At 39.9% G+C, this 17,766-nt stretch overlaps 1 protein-coding gene across 1 annotated transcript in view; it reads left to right on the top strand.

Annotated features, from left to right (window-relative positions):
- CPED1 (cadherin like and PC-esterase domain containing 1) overlaps positions 1-17,766 on the top strand; it is a 142,388-nt gene that overhangs the window by 20,377 nt on the left and 104,245 nt on the right. Inside the window, exons 4-5 of the mRNA XM_054399458.1 lie at positions 14,830-14,936; positions 16,840-16,915. Of these exons, the coding sequence (XP_054255433.1) occupies positions 14,830-14,936; positions 16,840-16,915 (183 nt within the window). The remainder of the gene's footprint in view (positions 1-14,829; positions 14,937-16,839; positions 16,916-17,766) is intronic.

The raw sequence follows: 17,766 nt of genomic DNA, 5'->3' as shown, positions 1-17,766 counted from the left end.
TGGGGGGTTTTGTTATAAAATACAAATGCAGCATGTATTTTTCTGAAAAATGTGTATTCTCCTTCCTAATTATTAGCAGAACATATTCATGTTTTCTAGCAGAAGAACACATAAACTATTCTTTTGTATTACTAACCTAAAATGTCTGTGGAATTGTACTTTTCCTTGAGAAAGGGAAGTTCTTTGTTTGTAACAAAAGTATAAGGGCATTGAACTTTGTCAAGTTAAAACCAAAATATAACATTTAGTCATAAAGTTACCAGACATGCTTTTCTTTTTTTCTTTTTTTTTAATGTTCTTTTTAGTCATATAATTGAAACATGCAGTCCAATGGAGAGTGATATTTATTGGGCTGACTTAAAATAATTAAAATATTACACACTCATTACACAGTGAGCTAAATTTAAAACTTTTCTGGAATAAATTATGTCATGTTAACAGAATGTGAAAAACACCAATGTCCAGTCAGATACACACGGCAGCCAAAGGAAGGCAACAATGCACGTTAAATAAATACAAGGGATTAAGGTGTAAGTATACCAGCATATATAATATGTTAGCAACATGCAAAACCTGTAAAAGAGTTTGAGGCTATGTTTTGTAACTTTAGCCTATGGGATAAGAAGTTAGCAGTGGATAATTGTTTATTCAAGTATTTTTAAAATGCTTCCCTTTAAGAAATGAATTCTGGCTTTGATACGGTTCAAGCAGATACTTTGGTTTATAAACATACATGTCTGTTCCCAAATGTCAGATGATTGTCTACTAATATAGGTGCTGGGACAATGACAGTTGAGTCTATCCAGAAGCCTGTGGCAGTCCTACCAGGGCATTCTCTCTAAGGGATTGTTGCATTAGTGTTGCCCAGTATTTTGGCTGCTGTAAGCTGTGCACCCTTTTTGGGTGCTGTAAGCTGTGCACCCTTTTTGATATACTCGCTGGTTCTGAGGCCTGGTCAGCTGTGAGTGTGGTGTCTTTCATCATTGTGCTCCCATTTTAGGTAGAGGTTTTTTATGCCACTGAACCCAAACTATTTTTTGATTTTTTTTTTTCCTTAACTTCAGCTACCACGACTTCTATTGGTTGAGATAGCAAAAAGCTTATACACTGTGTGGGCCTTCATTGTAATTTGCAGCCAGCCCACTACATTCCTAGGTTCAGATTCCAACTTTCTCCAGCTGCATCCACTTTCAGCTGACAGCTCTTTTGAATGCTGCATCCCAAAAATGTCCCAGACATCAAAAGTGCAGTAGCCACCCACGGGTTAGAACACGTTTCTGCAAATTTCACACACCGTATTGTTATAGTGGTTTACTTTACATCAAATGGGAGCCTTTCCTTCATGATAGGAATGGTTATTTTACCCTTCTGATGTGCATTGTATTCCCTCAAAGTTGATTTTTCAATGAAATATTTAATACTATTTTATTCAATCCCTGAGGTTGTTGGTTTGGAAGTAATCCTAATTTGTACAGATGCTGAAGAGGAAGGAAGCTTCTCTGACGCACTCAGAAATCAACACTATCCCTCAGTTTCAATATGAATGTAAGAGCCTTAGTATTTCTGAAAAAAAGTTTCAGGCAGATAAAAATGACACTTAGCCTTTGGTTAGAAAGGAAAAAATACCACATAATTAATTTCTATAATTTTTGGCAGATGTGTTTTCTTACAAAACAATGGCCTTTTTTCACAGAGAAGGGCAAAATATGGAAAGTACTTGGATTAAAAAGTTACAAAGAAATAGGGTTTGAGCAACATTAACTGGTAGCAAGTTAAAAAAAAATTATAATCTCAACATATTTCCTCAATGATACCTTACATAAGTAAAACATATTCAGACTTTGATAGAGAGAAGGACAGAAGAGCTGACTGGTATGCCTTTTGGAAAGCCTGAAACAAATGATTCAAGGCAAAAAGTGTTTCTATAACAAGCTCATTGTTGTAATGACTTTGATTCTGACATTTGTGGTAATGCTTTCCAAACTAAATATTTAGCTATAAGAAGGAGTTTCATTTTTAATTTGCAGCAGCTACTAAAATTGTGTATGTACATAGAGTATACTGAGGTTTTTTTCTGTGCTGTGTAAATGCAAGCTGAATCTGGCAGAAGCACAGCTATTTAGATCTGACAGAATACAGCTCAGTTGATCTGCTAAAATGGACTTTTAGTGTAAAATGGTAAAATAAGACAAAACCATTTTTTTCTTTATTTGGAAGAAAACCACTGTTTGCCACAATTCATTTTTTATTTTTTTTAACAAGAGAGAAAATAGAAAATCTAACAGCACACAGAAGTACATTGTTAAACAAGCTGATAAATAAAATAAGAACAAGATTTAGCATTTTTTGAACCAAATCAAGAAGTATTTATCTGTCTAAATGAGAATTAGGCATTTAAATATATTTTTCCACCTGGCTTCAGCAAGTCAACAAAAGGAACAGCTCTCACTTGAATTTGCACAACCACAGTGAGTTTAAGTATCACTGGAGCCTGTCTAGAAGTCAGTCTTCACAGATAATAATTGAAGTAATTTTCTGTAAGGAGTAGGCCAAAGACAAGGGCTTTAAATAGAGTTTGGCACATTAACCCCATTTTCAGTTGCAATGAAGTGCTGCAGCTTTTGAAAAAAAAGTTGGAGGACCTTTGGAGAAATCTCTAAGAATAGAAGGAAAGAAGTACTAAAGAAAGTACTAGCACTGAAGGTAAATAGCTTATTTAGCTTGCTCTCTTTGCGTATGATGTGTGAGGTAGAAGAAAGCAGCAGATTTGTTTCTTCTCTACCCAGCTGCAAGACACAACTGAGTTACATCCCAGTACACCTTTACACCTTTTTTTTTTTTCCCAAATCTAACAATATGGAGATGTGTGTTAGTATCTGTGAGGTACAGTTGGGAATCTCCCTTACATTAACCATGACTTAATTATTGCATCACTCTTTTCTGTGGTTTTGTCTAACTCATAAATATAATGGGTCAGTGCCCTAGTCCTGAGGACAAGTGGTGCAGTATGGCTCAGTCACATATCTAAACTCTTTTCCCCAGACTGAGGGTGGCCTGCTCTTTGCGGAGTTTTAGTTGTCACTAGCTTGAGCTGTCTCCTGGGGCCTTGCATGGCCACCCAGGGAGAAGAAAACAAGCACAGTGAGTGATTGCAGGCCAGTGGTTGAGCCTGTGTTCTGACACTGTTTAGTTTAGCTATTGCCTCTATTCCCAAGCTTCTCTTTTTTGGTATTCTGATTGTTTCCTGTCTCTCCAGTATTAAGGAATCTGACACACTAACTAGGACTGGCATAGGATGCCTGAGTGCTGCAAATGCAGTGATCAAGGGCTGCCTTTCAGACTTTCATTAAATAAGTGTCTTTGTTTCTTGTCTATTTGAGCAAACACCATACTTTTAACATTGTAACACCTTTCCCAATTCATTGTAATTAGAATGAGACAAGTCGTTAAAACAACTAAACCTGTCTACTCTTTAGCTGCTTATCCAGAGGCTCCTCTATGTCCATAGAAGGGAAGAGGCTGTTTTCTCAGCTCTAACACAATTTCTACTCTTTAAAGTCAGTAATGAGTTCTTATTAGTGTCATCACTCAGACAGCTTCTCAGCTGAGGTTCCTCAATGTCCTGTTGCAAAGATAGGAAGAGATAGAAAGATTGAGGTGAAGGGTAGGATGGAAAGTATACTCAAGCTGACAGTTTGATTTCCTTGGGTAGAACTCCTCTTCCCCAGAAACTACTTTGCCATTGAATCACCCATTGGATCTTCTTTCCAGCTTCCAGGTCTTTCCATTTCTTGCATGCACCTCTCTAAACATCCAGACCCTTCCTTGTAAGCGTAGCAGGATCAGCTGGCTTGGTAACAGTTCAGTGGGGAAGGGGCTTAAGTACCTCTTGGTTTTGTTGTAGCTCCTGTGAACACACTCATCCAAGTCAGACTGCCAAATCTGGCAGCGAGGTTCAGCACATGCTCCTAGCTGGCACACAGACACCTATACACTGCATACATGCACAGACATGGTCAGCCATACAGATTAACACACTCAGCACTCATACAAATGCTCCCAGCACCCATGGCCTCATGCACTCACATATGCACTTTGTCCTAATTTAGAGTGGGACAAATTGCTCTATTGCTTCAAAAGGGGCAAAAGAATAACACTCGCACAAATGGATTGGATAGTAATAGAAATTTTGAATGGAAAAGCAATTCATGTACTACAAAAACTACAAAACATAGTGGTGAGCCTATCAAAGCATATAAAGTGCAAAGAAATCCCCAGTCTAAACACACTACCCAACACTGCCCTTCTCCCACCTGGGGTTCACCAAAAACCCCAGGGCTCTTTATTTCCCCTCACTGCTTGGCTGGTTTCAGGCTGGCCAAGCCTGAACTTTATTACCCTGGCATTAGGCCTAAACAGGCCAAGATTGCACAGGAAAAAAGTGTTACTCAGGCCTGGGATACACGCCCATTGCTACCAGATAAGAGAGCGTCTATCTCCCACGGGAGCAGAGAGGGAAGAAAGAGCAAGACAATAACTTTGCAGCCAGACTTAGAAGGGTGCAGGATTTATGGGTAGACATACACTATTTCCTGTGCCCACCCACTGGGCTGGACACTCGAGACACTGGAGGTCTCAACTCTATGGCTTCATTTGTGGAGGCACCCAGACTAAACGGCCACACACTTGCACACCTGCTCCAGCTGCTGCCATCATAGACACACAGGCCTCAAAGCCCTACTCCCCCTCCAGGGGCTGCACGTACAGCCCCAGGCACATATATGTACACTGCTGCCAGGAAAGAGTTGGCAGTGGAGTTTAATGAGAAGACAGAACAGACTGCCCTGGCCAGGTACAGGACATGGCCAGCCAAAAATAGTAACCAGTCGACTGCTGAGAGAGAGCAAGCTCTTTTAATCCCTTTATTTCTCTTTTACCCTGGCTTGTTCCTCTTCAAACCACCTTGATACACCTTTTTCCCTCCCTGTGGTTCCTCCACTGAACAGTCTATAAAAAGCACTTAGGAAATACTCTGACCATCCACTGCAAAATGGGTCCCAAACCCTTAGCCAATGTGCTTCCTCACCTCCCCAGGGCCAGAAGGTACTTTAAGGCTTCTGTTCACTCACTGTGATGGGCACTGGGGCTGAATCTCTTCTGGAACAGCTAGAGGGGACCAGGGCAGGGGCCTGTGTCTCTCTGACAGGGTTATAGAGTCACAGAACATGCGATCATGTCACTCCTACTCTGTTATTCAGCAGCAAAAGCGTGAGTCTGAAAACTGCTACCCATGTTCCTCTGAATTTTTCATGGCAAAATAACAGAGCTTTGGGCCTCAGGTTTTGGTGGTGTTGTTTCGTATGGTTTGGGTTTGGTTGGTTGGTTTGTTTGTTTCCCCCTAAAAAAATAATTGGGCTTCTAGTAAAAGTTTCTGTAACAGAATTTTTGAATCCTGGTGATTTTGCATCAGTTGACTGTTGGCTTTTCATCTCACAACTCTGTATCCAACCAAGGGGGAATTTTCCTGTCCTCAATGTTCTTCATTGCGTTGTGTTTACTTCCCTTCTTTTGCCACTCTGCTCTGTGAATGACAGAGATATCTACCTCACATATTTAAACTGCTACTTTTATGTTACCTGAAGTCACATAAAACAACTTTATAATAAACAGTGGGATATATTGAAGAATCTTGTGAATATCAGACTGTAGTGTGCATATATGCACACAAGCAGTGCACAGTTAGGTACTCAAAAGCTGTGACATCCACTTTTTTCAGTTTTGATTTGACTCACTTGCTCATGACATGACCTTCCACTTCATGACTGCATGCTGCTTTTTCACATGACTTTGCCTCAAGGGTAGACAGAATAGGGATACAAAGTTCTTTCTGGATGTAGTCCCAAGAGTTACCAGTTAGAATAATTTGGAGTATGCGGCATTGAGGCTTGTCCAAAGGCAGATGTGCCAGGCAGAGTCTTCTTCCTTGTCACAGAGGAGTGGAGCTATTCTTTCCTCTCCATGGAGATTTGGAGAGCCAAACACTCTCTTCCTCATCACAAGAAGCAGTGTAATCTTCCTCCCTTAGAGGGTTGCATGTGTGAAAATCTGGTATTTTTATTTATTTTCAATGATCCATCCATGGTGCACTGCTACCTTTCATGCTCAGCCACAATCCCTGCTACCAGCACAGGGACAGCATCACAAATTTTCCAGTGCTCATGACAGATGGCACATATAGTTAACAACTTCCTTAATTATAATTACCCTCCCCATGAACTTCTTCAGTTTGATCCCTTACATATCCTCCCAACATACACATCCTTTCTTTCCAGTTTTCCCCTAGTTTGTCATCCCAGTCCATTATCAGTAACTAGTCTTTAATATCTCTCAATCTGGCATTTCTGTCAGACAGTTTCCTTCTCCACCTTCACAGCAGGTAAGCAAATACCTACACAGATGAATTGTCTGAGCTTTGACATATCTGTGACAGGTATGTCCTTTAACAAGATACCAAGTACTTCCATCCCAGAGAAGGTTAGGTCTCAGTCCCACAATGTTTTCTTGTGTAAGCAAGAAACATACCTAGCAGCTTTGACTGTGGTAGACTATGTATAAGAGTTCCAGCATTTGGGAGCAACTAGGGATCTAAATCTTTTTTGGTTTGCATACAAATAGAGTATATCAAATTGGATTATTGGATGATTTTGGTTTCACTGAGGCTTGCTATGCAGGAAGTACCCATGTGTGGAGTGCATACCAGAGTAATCTGAATGTTCATTGAAAGTATGGTGTGTAAGTACAGAAGTGGAATAACAGGCCTGAGTGTTTGAATGGCCCTGATGTTTTTGCCATCAAGTCAGGACTACATATTTTTCTTCTGTTTGCTATTGAACTCTATTGCAGATTAGAAAGTATTTTGATAGCTTATTTTCATGGCCTGAATTGACAGATTAGGCCATGATAGAAATTATAGGTTGCTAGAGTTACCATCTGTAGTAGAACTCAGTGGAAGATTATTCTTAGCCTGACACAGTCTCCCTGACTGTGGCAGTTTAGGCTGGATGCCTCCTGTCACTGCCACATAAGCTACACCTCCGCTGTCCTGAGTGCCCAACCCAACAAGGTGGACACAGGTAACGGCGTATTTCTACCCATAAATCCTGCCCTCCCTATAAATCCATCCGCAAAGTCATTCACTTCCTCTTTCTTCCCTCTCTGCTCCCATGGGAGATGCTCTCTCTTATCAGGTAACGGTGGGGGAGTATCTCAAGGCCTCTTAGGTCTGTCTAGGCCTACTGCCAGGAGGAGAATGGGGGGGGGGGCAGTCTCAGACCTGGCCAGCCTGAGACTAACCTAGCAGTGGGGGGGAAGAAAGAGCCCTAGGGGTTAAGATGCACCCTCAGGTGGGGAGAAAGGAAGAGTTGGGAAGCCTTTGGGTGTTATGTAAGGGACTCTGTGTGCTTTGGGTTATTCTTGTCACTATGCTTTGTAGTTTTTTGTAGTTTCACCAACTGCTTTTCCATTTAAACTTTCCATCACTCTTCAATCCGTTTGTGTGAGTGTCATTCTTTTGTCCCTCTCAGGGCAAGAGAGGATCTGTCTGGCCTCAAACCAGCACAATGACAAACAAAAAAACATCTAATCTTACATACTAGAGTACTCTTCTCCTCATGTCAGGCTAATATAATTACTTTTATTCCCAAATATTCTACTTATTCTTTGGTTGCATAGAAAAATATATGAATATGATACTGCAATTTGTTTTGGTGTCCTACCTTTTGTTTTCTTACAACGGTTATCTGTAAATCTTAAAACACAGCTTTAAATCATTTGCCTCTGCAGGTCTGCAAATTTGTGGTTGCCTCTTACAGTAAGGTAATTTAAAGGATTCTTGATCTTTTGTATAACTGAATGTGATGTAAATGGAGAAAATACTATCCTGTCTCTTCTCCATTCTTGTATTTATGCCTGCAATATATTCTTTGCTTCTTTAGAGAAAGTCATCTGCTTTGTATTATCTATTACTCCATTAAGGAGGATGGTAATTGATTGACTTGATAGGTAGGTCCAAGGCAGTTTTGAGTCTAAGACCAAATTTGAGAAGAACTCTGGGAGAAGCAGGTAGCTCTTGTTACACTCATTTTTTTTTGTACTTTTAAAATTCTGCTTTGGATTGACAAGAAAACAAGTCTCGCAGCCTGGCTCTTCCTGATAGTAAGAAACAGTGATAAATAATTCACCTTTTTCAGACAAGAGTGGAAGCTTTACACCTCCCCATTTGTAGTTAGACATAATACCTCTCCATGTTATTTGCAGAAGAGTTACAGTCTAGTCAAGCATTGCCCTGTTTTTATGGGTGAGACACTGTGACAGGACTTCAAATGGTGATTTCATTCCCCAAATGCTGTACTCAGATGTGACTGTGCATTAACTCTTGAGCACAAGGCAATGTTTTGTGCTTAGCTGTCCAGGGACAGACGAGCTGTCCTTGGAATTAGATTGGTTCCACTCGGTTCTTGCCAGCCTCTTGTCCACAATGAATGCTTCCCTTGGTATTTCAGATCCTCTTAGTTAGGGGGTAGGTCAACCAAAATAAATTCCTGATCATCCTCAAGGCAGGGCTGAATAGTGTCTGCTCTCAGGATTCCTGCAGCCTTTCCCTGGCAGCTATACAACTGTACAAGGTATTTTTTGAATGAATTAACTGTGTCCAGCAATCTCAGCTTCATATATAGGATGGGGATTTTTTCACACTTGGAATACTACACTGCAATTAATATGCTGAAAGATTGCAGCCTAATTTATCTAGTTAAACAGGTGGTTACTGGACCGGACTGTGTGTTATGGCAGAGTACACTCAGTCTCAAAAAGTATCATGGAGCACATGTGAAGCAGCAGAAGGCTTGTACATGGACAGGTGAACAAGTGCTTTGCAGAACAGTTCAGGAAATATAAGAACCCTCACTGTCTTTTCCTACACATTCAATCAGCAGAATGATCATTTCTTCATTTTTGTTCTAGCAATTTAAAGTTCATGATAGCTCATCACTATTGAGAGCCACACCAAGAGAAAAAAATACTCCAAATAACTACATTAAGGGAAAAATTCCTGCACACTTATATATGATACATTCCTTTAAAGAAAGCCCTACAAATGAAATAGTGATATCAAAAACTTGTAAAAGGCTTTATCACCAACAAAGAGAAAGCATTAAGTCCAACAAGTGGCATTTTGATCTTTGCACAAGAGGGATAGGCAAGCTGCCATAATCAGAAATAAGCTTCAAAGGATATTTCTTCCCTGGAGCTTTATCAGTGAAACTCAGATCTTCTGAGGTGTAGAATTCCCACATCCCTAAACCCCATCATGCAGTCCTGCGGTACTCTGAGATGCTGAGAGACATATCATCCATCCCACAGTCCAGAGACAGGCAGTGAGGCAATAGTTCTGTCTTTCAGACATCTGATGGTTCTTCCACCCTAAACTCTTGACTAGTAAACCATTGCCTCCTATAAACTGACTACATTGCAGGGCTGAAGCCTGATTTGTAAAACATATTCCTCTATCTTGTTTAAAGTTGGATGGCCTGGCTGAATAGAGGCACTTCGTTGTTGCTTAGGGAGAAAAGGAGAGTCTGTGGTCATTGGAAGAAGGGTCAGGCCACGCAGGAGGACTACAAGATTGTAATGAGACTATTCAGGGAGAAAATTAGAAGAGACAAAGTCCAACTGGAAATTAATTTGGCTTTTTCTGTTAAAGAGAGCACAAAATCCTTCTACAAAAATATTAACAACAAAAGGAGGACTGAGAAGAATCTCTGTCTCTTGTTGGATTCAGGGGGAAACACAGTGGTAAAGGATGAGGAAAAGGCTGAGGTACTTAATACCTTCTTTGCCTCAGTCCTTAGTAGTAAGACTAGTTGTTCACTGGATACCCATACCCCTGAGCTGGAAGATAGGGATGGGGACCAGAATGAAGTCCCCATAATCCAAGAGGAGATGGTTAGTGACCTGCTGCACACACACATAAGTCTATGGGACCGAAAGGCATACCCCTGAGGGTACTGAGGGAATTGGTGGAAATGCTCACTAAGCCATTTTCCGTCATTTACTAGCAGTCCTGGTGAACTGGGGGGGTCCCAGCTGACTGGAGATCAGCAAATGTAATGCCCATCTACAAGAAGTACTGGAAGGAGGACCTGGGGGAACTACAGACCTGTCAGTCTGGCTTCGGTGCCAGGGAAGGTCATGGAGCAGAACACCTTGAGTGCCATTATGCAGCACATGCAGGGGTGATCAGGTCCAGTCAGCGCAGGTTCATGAAGGGCAGGACCTGCTTGAACCTCATCCACTTCTATGACAAGCTGATTCAGTGGATGAGGAAAAGGCTGTGGTTGGTGTTTATGTGGACTTCAGCAAAGCCTTTGACCTTATTTCCCACAGCATCGTTCTGAAGAGACTGGCTGCTTATGGCTTGAATGGGTGCACACTTCTCTGGGTTAAGAACTGGTTGAATGGATAAGCCCAAAGAGTGGTGTTAATCCAGTTGGTGGCTGGTCAGAAATCATGTTCCCCAGGGCTCAGTGCTGGGGACAGCTCTCTTCAGTATATTTATCAATGATCTGGATGAGGGAACTGAGTGCACTCTCAGTAAATTTGCAGATTACATTAAACTGGGTGGGAGTGTTGATCTGCTTGAGGGTAGGAAAGCTCTGCAAAGAGATCTGAACAGGATGGATTGATGGGTTGAGGTCATTTGTATGACAAACCATGTGCTGGGTGCTGCACTTGGGTCACAACCACCGCATCCCCTAAACTACAGACATAGGGGACAGTATCTGGAAAACTATGCAATAGAGAAAGACCTGGGGGTGCTGGTTGACAAATGCCTGAACATGAGCCAGCAATGTGCTTGGGTGGCCAAGAAGACCAACAACAATCTGGCCTGTATCAGGAATAGCGTGGCCAGCAGGAGAAGGGAAGTGATCAGCTGTACTCAGCTGACCACTCAGGAGGATGCACCTTGAATACTGTATTCATTTTTGGGGCCCTCACTACAAGACAGACACAACTGGAGTATGTTCAGAGAAGACCAATGAAGCTGGTGAAGACTCTAGGGAGCAAGTCTTATGAGGAGTGGCAGAGGGAGCTGGGATTGTTCAGCTTGGTGAAGAGGAGGCTGAGGGAGACCTCATTGCTCTCTACAACTGCTTGAAATGAGGTTGTAGTGATGTGGTGGTTGGTGACAGGACAAGAGGAAATGGCCTGAAATTGTTCCAGGAGAGGTTTAGTTTGGATATTACTGAAAGAATGGTCAAGCTTTGGAATAGGCTACCCAGAGAGGGATGTTGTCCCTGCAGGTGTTCAAGAAATGTGTAGACATGGCACTTCAGGACATGTTTTAATAGCCATGGTGGTGTTAGGTGGACAGTTGCACTTGATGATCTTAAGGTTTTCCAATCAAAACAAATCTGTGATTCTGTGATTAATCCCAGTCAGACTCAATACAAGGTCTTCCAAAATCCATCTCCTTTTTGCAACCCTTTACTGAGACTGTGTTTTCCAAAACTGAAAACCAGTACTACTGATGATGTATGACGAACACTAACTGCAGCAGAAAGATTAGCCAGTGTTCCTTGTAGGTAACACCCATAAACCAGCTGGCTTGCTGGCTTAATGTCTGCGGGGTTGTGAATATAATAAAATGGACTCTGTTACTTAGAATTCTATGGGGAATTGACATGGAATAAATTCAAACTGCAATGCTAAAGGGAAGCACTCAACTATTTCAACACCAATAAATCTTTGCCAGCCACTCCAAAGCTATTTATATTTGGGGAGGGGGTGAAAGGGTGGGGTGGTATTTTGCAATGGTATTATGTTAAATCATGCAGAGTTTACAAATCTGGTTCTTTTCTGCAGTACTGCTCTTTGGCCAATTCTGTTTGTCCTTTTGATTTCTCCTTCTGAATTATGGCACTTTTAACTTGTTCTGAATTTCCTGAAGTTGAATTTGGATCATTTATCAAAATTATTTTGAATGCTGATCGTGTTTCCCAAAGTGCTTATAGTTCCCCTCAATAAGGTGCCATTTGCTGTTTATGAGTGCGTTTGCTATTCCTTCAGTTTGTTACTGAAAAAAATTGACAGTTCAGCTCCCCCAAAAACCCCATTTGATAATGAAGAGTTTATTTTTTCAAATAGCTGTTCACTTACCTTACAGGTATGTTATGTGTAAATAGTGCCTACTAAAAGTAACTTCCTTTGTTCAATAAATCAGTTACTCTCTATCAGAAGAAATTAAAAGTTTTACACATGTTCTCAACAAACAAATGTTGGCTGTTTCATGTCATTTTCTGTGCTTCCAAACTGATTAATTTTAGGCAGCTGATTCAAGTGAGTGCAAAGTTTCAAACTGAGTAGAAATGGAAATAAAAATAAAGCCAACCGGCCTTTTGATTTCCTTGAATGAATGACATACAGGAAGATGTGCATAAAAGATTAAAATGGTATTTGATTTTCAAAGTTCTTTCATTTCGAATTTCAGGATGAGGCTCTTAGCAGTGAAAAATTAATTGGTCACATGTTGTACGTTGCTTTACTTTAGATTTAATTTTTGTGAAAAGGATTTTCTTTTGTGTTAAAATACAGTGCCAGACAGCTTGAGATCCTTTACTGGAATGTTAATAACATTAGCACTGTTTTGATAAGATATGATTTAAAAATTGTTACATCTGCAGAAGGGAGACTGGCTCATAATCATAGGTGTTTGTTTTCCACAAAAAGTTAAGCTGTGTGAAGAATGACACAGGAAATTCCTAAGCCATGTCAGCTCGTGAGGGAGTCTGTTCCAGAACTCAGTAACTGTTGTCACATGTGACTCTTTCATTTTTGTTTTCAATGAACATTTTTTTCAGGCGTAGTTGATCAGGATTATATTAATACTTCAAATACAAGTCCTTCTGCTCTGTCAGCCTGAGTGTGAGGGTATGTACTAGGTGTACGTTATTTTTCTAATAGGAAGTCTCCTGTTTGCTATAAATAGACATTGCTCAGTTCTGATCGTTCTGTACTGAAATAACTGGCTAGAAGTCTAATTACTCTAAATAAACCCCACAAATAATGGCAACCATTCAACCCCTCCTGAAAAATTGTTCCTAGCAGTTAACTATTGTACTTCCTGGACACTGACTCAGAAATACACTGGATCTGAGGGCCCTTTTTCTTTTTCTTCTCTTCAGTACACTCATATTGATCACTCTGCTGTGTCCTAGAGGCAAATAATACAAAGAGCAGTGTACCCTTTAGAGTCAGGGATCAAATTCATCATTGGCCAGGATGTGTAACAATAAACAAGGGAAGGAAATTAACTGCTTCTGAGAAATGGAGTTCCCTCCAGGTCCCTTTCAATTTGCAGGCAGCTAGGCATTGTGCTTTATATGTAATTATAATGATTTATTCAAATGTGTTTACTAGTCAAAGGCATAACAACTTGCTTATCTGATAATTACATAGCTGGTGAGGCTATCAAGTAGGTTGTTAACATCCTCCATCTTTTGCAGTAAAATGACGTATTTGCTTGTATGTTTCTTTAATGCTTCATTTATTTGCAATCTGTACCATTTTTATCTACCTGTATTTTTTTATTAGTCTCTTTCACAAAGGGGTACAAAGTGAATCTGCCTTGCCTAAATTTTGCATGCCTTAATTAATTTTATGCCATAATACTGGTTATTGTAATGGGAAATTGAAGAATTCTTCACAGTAACAGATGTAGAGTAACTGAAAATTCATCTCTTACAGCTTTGTCAAGCTGCTTATAAACATAAAAAAAAAATTGATAGTTCCTGTCATAGTCTTGGACCCGTTTGCATAATCAGTTCATTACTGTACTTAACACAAATTATTAAATCTCCTTAAGTGAAATCTTCACCCTGCTTGGTATTTGTGATTGGGATAGGAAAATACATTTTGGAGAGGGAAATCAGCTGAAGGAAGTCTGTGGGCCATCACTGGGGCCATAATCATGAGTAATCTAATAAGCCCTATGAGGAGAGGCTGAGGGAGCTGGGGTTGTTTAGCCTGGAGAAAAGGAAGCTCAGGGGTGACCTTATTGCTCTCTACAACTACCTGAAAGGAGGTTGTAGACAGGTGGGGGTTGGTCTCTTCTCCCAGGCAACCAGTGACAAAACCCTACCATTCCACAGATCAGTTTTGCCCCAGAGGGGAAGCATCAGAACTAGCTCAGAAGCTAGCAACTTGCTCAGTGCAACTTAATTCACACTTGTACACCAGTTCTAGATGTTGTCAATCTGGCATTTAATATTTAGGAAGCTGCTAGAACAAAACTTAGAAGTTCTGGCTGTTTTCAATAACAAAACTAGTATTACTTCCTGTAACATTTACTTCATGATACTGAAAGACCACAAGATCACACTCTGTATAGTGGATATGTTATAAGTGTGTATGTAGAGGTATTCAGAAGAAAAAATGAAGTAAAGCAGCACCACGTTATTGAGCTCTTTCATTTCTGAATGCCGAACAGGTCAAACACCTGGGGAACTGGCCATCAGTAGGCAGGTATAGCAGAAGGTGCCAACTATGAAATACCTAAGTATAGTTTCAAAGTGTGAACTGTGGTAGTGAATGCGTCTTTTTTTGCTTCTGCCACTTGTAGCTGTTCTTGAATTTAGCACTCCAACTGTTTCCTATTCCTCAGAATTCGGCTCAGTGGGGTTTTGTTTTGTTTTGTTTTGGTTGGTTGGGGTTTTTTTGTAGCAATTGTATGATATTTCTTTTTTTCAATATACTTCTTTTCTTTCCTGATAGGTGGTATAAGCCCTTGGGATCTTTTCATCTGCTTATCTTCCAGAAAAAAATATGATACCAGCTGCATTCAAATCGAAGACTTACATCATTTAGACTTTTTCCAAAAGGTATAAAATTATTGGGTTATCCTTTGTGGGAAGAATGAGATAACAAGACTAGCTCAAATTTTCAGTATTCGCTCATGAAAATGAAAGTATCTAATGCTTATTTTATACTGCAGCAACATAGTTTAACATAAATAAAAAAGTTTATTCACATTTCCTACCTATTGAGAAATATTTGTCAGATATCAACATTTCATTCTTTATATCACACCTAATAATCAAAAGCAATTTGTCATTTGGACATAGTATGCTATTTTGGATGTAAATAATTCAGAGTAAATACTGAAAACTGTGGCAACTGAGAGTCAAGTTTTTCTTTTCTCTTCTTTAGCTTGAACTTTTGTGTTCTTGCCCAACCCTAACTAGCAAAAGTGTCTACAGAAATCAAGCTAAACTTAAGCAATTTAACCTCACTAGAAACGGGAATTCAGAAATGGGGAGAAACAACTAGCAAAAGCGTGCAATATTTCAGAAAAATACCATATACAGAAGATAAAGTTGGACTAATTTAGGCTTCACATCTTATATTACCATTGAGTTTCCTCTAATACATTTGTTCCTTTGTAAACATAATTCAGGCATATCTCCAAACAGTGACAGTGTTCCTACAATTGATAATGTGAGAGCTGGATCAGTGTCCTTCTCCAGGGCCTCCACAGGAGTTCCTTGATCTGGCACTGCACTCTACTTACAATCCAAAGCATCAGTGGTGCCAAGATTTCTTGGTATTTTCAGGATTGCTTTTTTTGTTTGTTTTTCTTCATGTTGTGGGCACAATTTAGGTTACTTATTTAGGTTACTTATATGTTTAAATAAGCACTGTCCTGTTGGTAAAAATATGTGTCTTAAACGGAGGTCTTTGTTTGAATAAATGTGAACAAACCTTTGATCCAGTTTGGCTTATATTTCAAGTGAAATGACATAGATAATAATGGCAAGACCCAAAAGTATAGACACAGACCTGAGGGACTGGAAGAAATAGAGATGCTTTTTAAAGGTATTTAGTTCAGCTATAAATTTCATGAGAATCCAAGAAAACATTGTGTGTTCACAGAAGCTAGAGCTAGGAGCATGTACACTGGAGATCCCTAGGATAGGATGCCTTATCTGAGTGAAATTCTTACAGTAGTTCCAGTTTCCTAGAAACATATATGCTTTGGATTCAGGCCTCAGGTCATAATACACTCTAGGCTTCTGCAAAATGTGTTGGTTTTTTTTTTTAATTATTATTTCTACCAATATTATCATATCTGAGCATCTAATACTGTGAAATATAATAACCCTTACATCACTCTGAAATGTCCAGAAGTTTCACACATGAATAACTGCGACACAAGGTGATCAAAGGAATTGTCCAAGTTCTCTCAGGAAGTCTGCAGCACAGTGGGGACTTAAACCAGATGGCCCATGTCTCTGCGTAACTTTAAATATTGGACTAATGTTACTTGTTGCTGGCATGTTCATACCACAGTGCAACAGAGTTCTTTGTTGCAAAACCCTGAATGTAGTTTAGCTACATTAGCTTACCACTGCTACTAAGCACAGCAATTCAAGAAGCATAAGCTATTTCCACAAAGAATGAGGCAGCGAATGATAACTGACAGAGAATGGAGAAGCTGCATATATTGAAAAGGGGACAGTCAAGAAATGAAAACTCAGCAGCAGGGAGGAGAGCTGTAAGTTTGAAGTTTTGTTTTGTGGTGGCCATTGAGGAGGAACCCACATTTTTAATTTCATTATCCCACCTGGCTGGCAAAGGCTGGCAAAGTTATAATTCCCTTTTGACACCGACAGGAGATTTGCACAAGAAGTGTCTCTGTTGAATTAAACACAAACCTATTGAAGGTTCCAGGAAAAAGAGCGCTTTCCTGAATTAAATCATTAAAGCTTCTTTTTTTACCTACAGGTAAACCTACTTCCAGAAATCCAGTATTTCCTTTGCAGAAAAGAGGGATTATGCCAGATAATAACAGCCTTTTCAGGTAACCTAATTTCTTAAAACTGCATGTGTGATGATGGTCTTTTAATAGTTGTCACAGCAAGTCTCTGAAATGAGACCATCAGGCTTACAATTGCTTTTATTTTTAGTCATGAATGCGGGCGGGTGGGAATGAAGGAAGAATGATAATCCATTTCAGACACCACTTAAATACAGATTACAGTTATGCAGTATCGTTTCAGGTAAAGATGTTGCATTGTTTAGACATTGCATACTAATAACTCGCATACAAATAATTTGGATATAGGAGTCTTATTTTTGGACTGTTTTGTGTTAATATGTGTATTGGTGTTTACACTTCAAAGCCCTGGGTTTGGTGTAATGTGTTTGTTCATCTTTACAAAAATGTTGTGGCATGGAGAAAGAGTAGGAGTTGGAGTTTGGTTCTCATCCAGACACAGTTTACTGATAAAAAGCCTTTTTGTATTAAGTTCATCAACCAGCAAAGTTTAAAGGTTATGGGCGAGTTGCCAGAGAATTCTAATTTACTATGGGTTGAATTCAGCTTTTAACAGAAACTGGAAAAAAACCTGTTGTACACCATATTAGGTCTATTTAAACCACAGGGAGTCACATGATCTCAATTGCACTACTAAATATTCAGCACCGGTGCTACTTTAGATTTTTGATCTATCTTCACTACATAATTTTGCTTACAAGAAATTTAGTATATTTTATAATCTAGTAACAACCAACACCACACTTATTTCATCAGCATTTAGCCTCATTTGCAGGCAAATATGTAAGACTGATCAGTCCAATCTCCCCTCTCCCTCTCCCTTTCCGTCTCCCTTTCCCTCTCTGTCTCCCTCTTCCTCTCCTTCTACCTCTCCC

Source organism: Indicator indicator, chromosome 3 (assembly GCF_027791375.1).
Source record: "Indicator indicator isolate 239-I01 chromosome 3, UM_Iind_1.1, whole genome shotgun sequence".
In the NCBI taxonomy this organism is placed as follows: domain Eukaryota; kingdom Metazoa; phylum Chordata; class Aves; order Piciformes; family Indicatoridae; genus Indicator; species Indicator indicator.
Note: the sequence above shows the minus strand (reverse complement) of the source record. Positions and strands in the feature narration are given on the sequence as shown.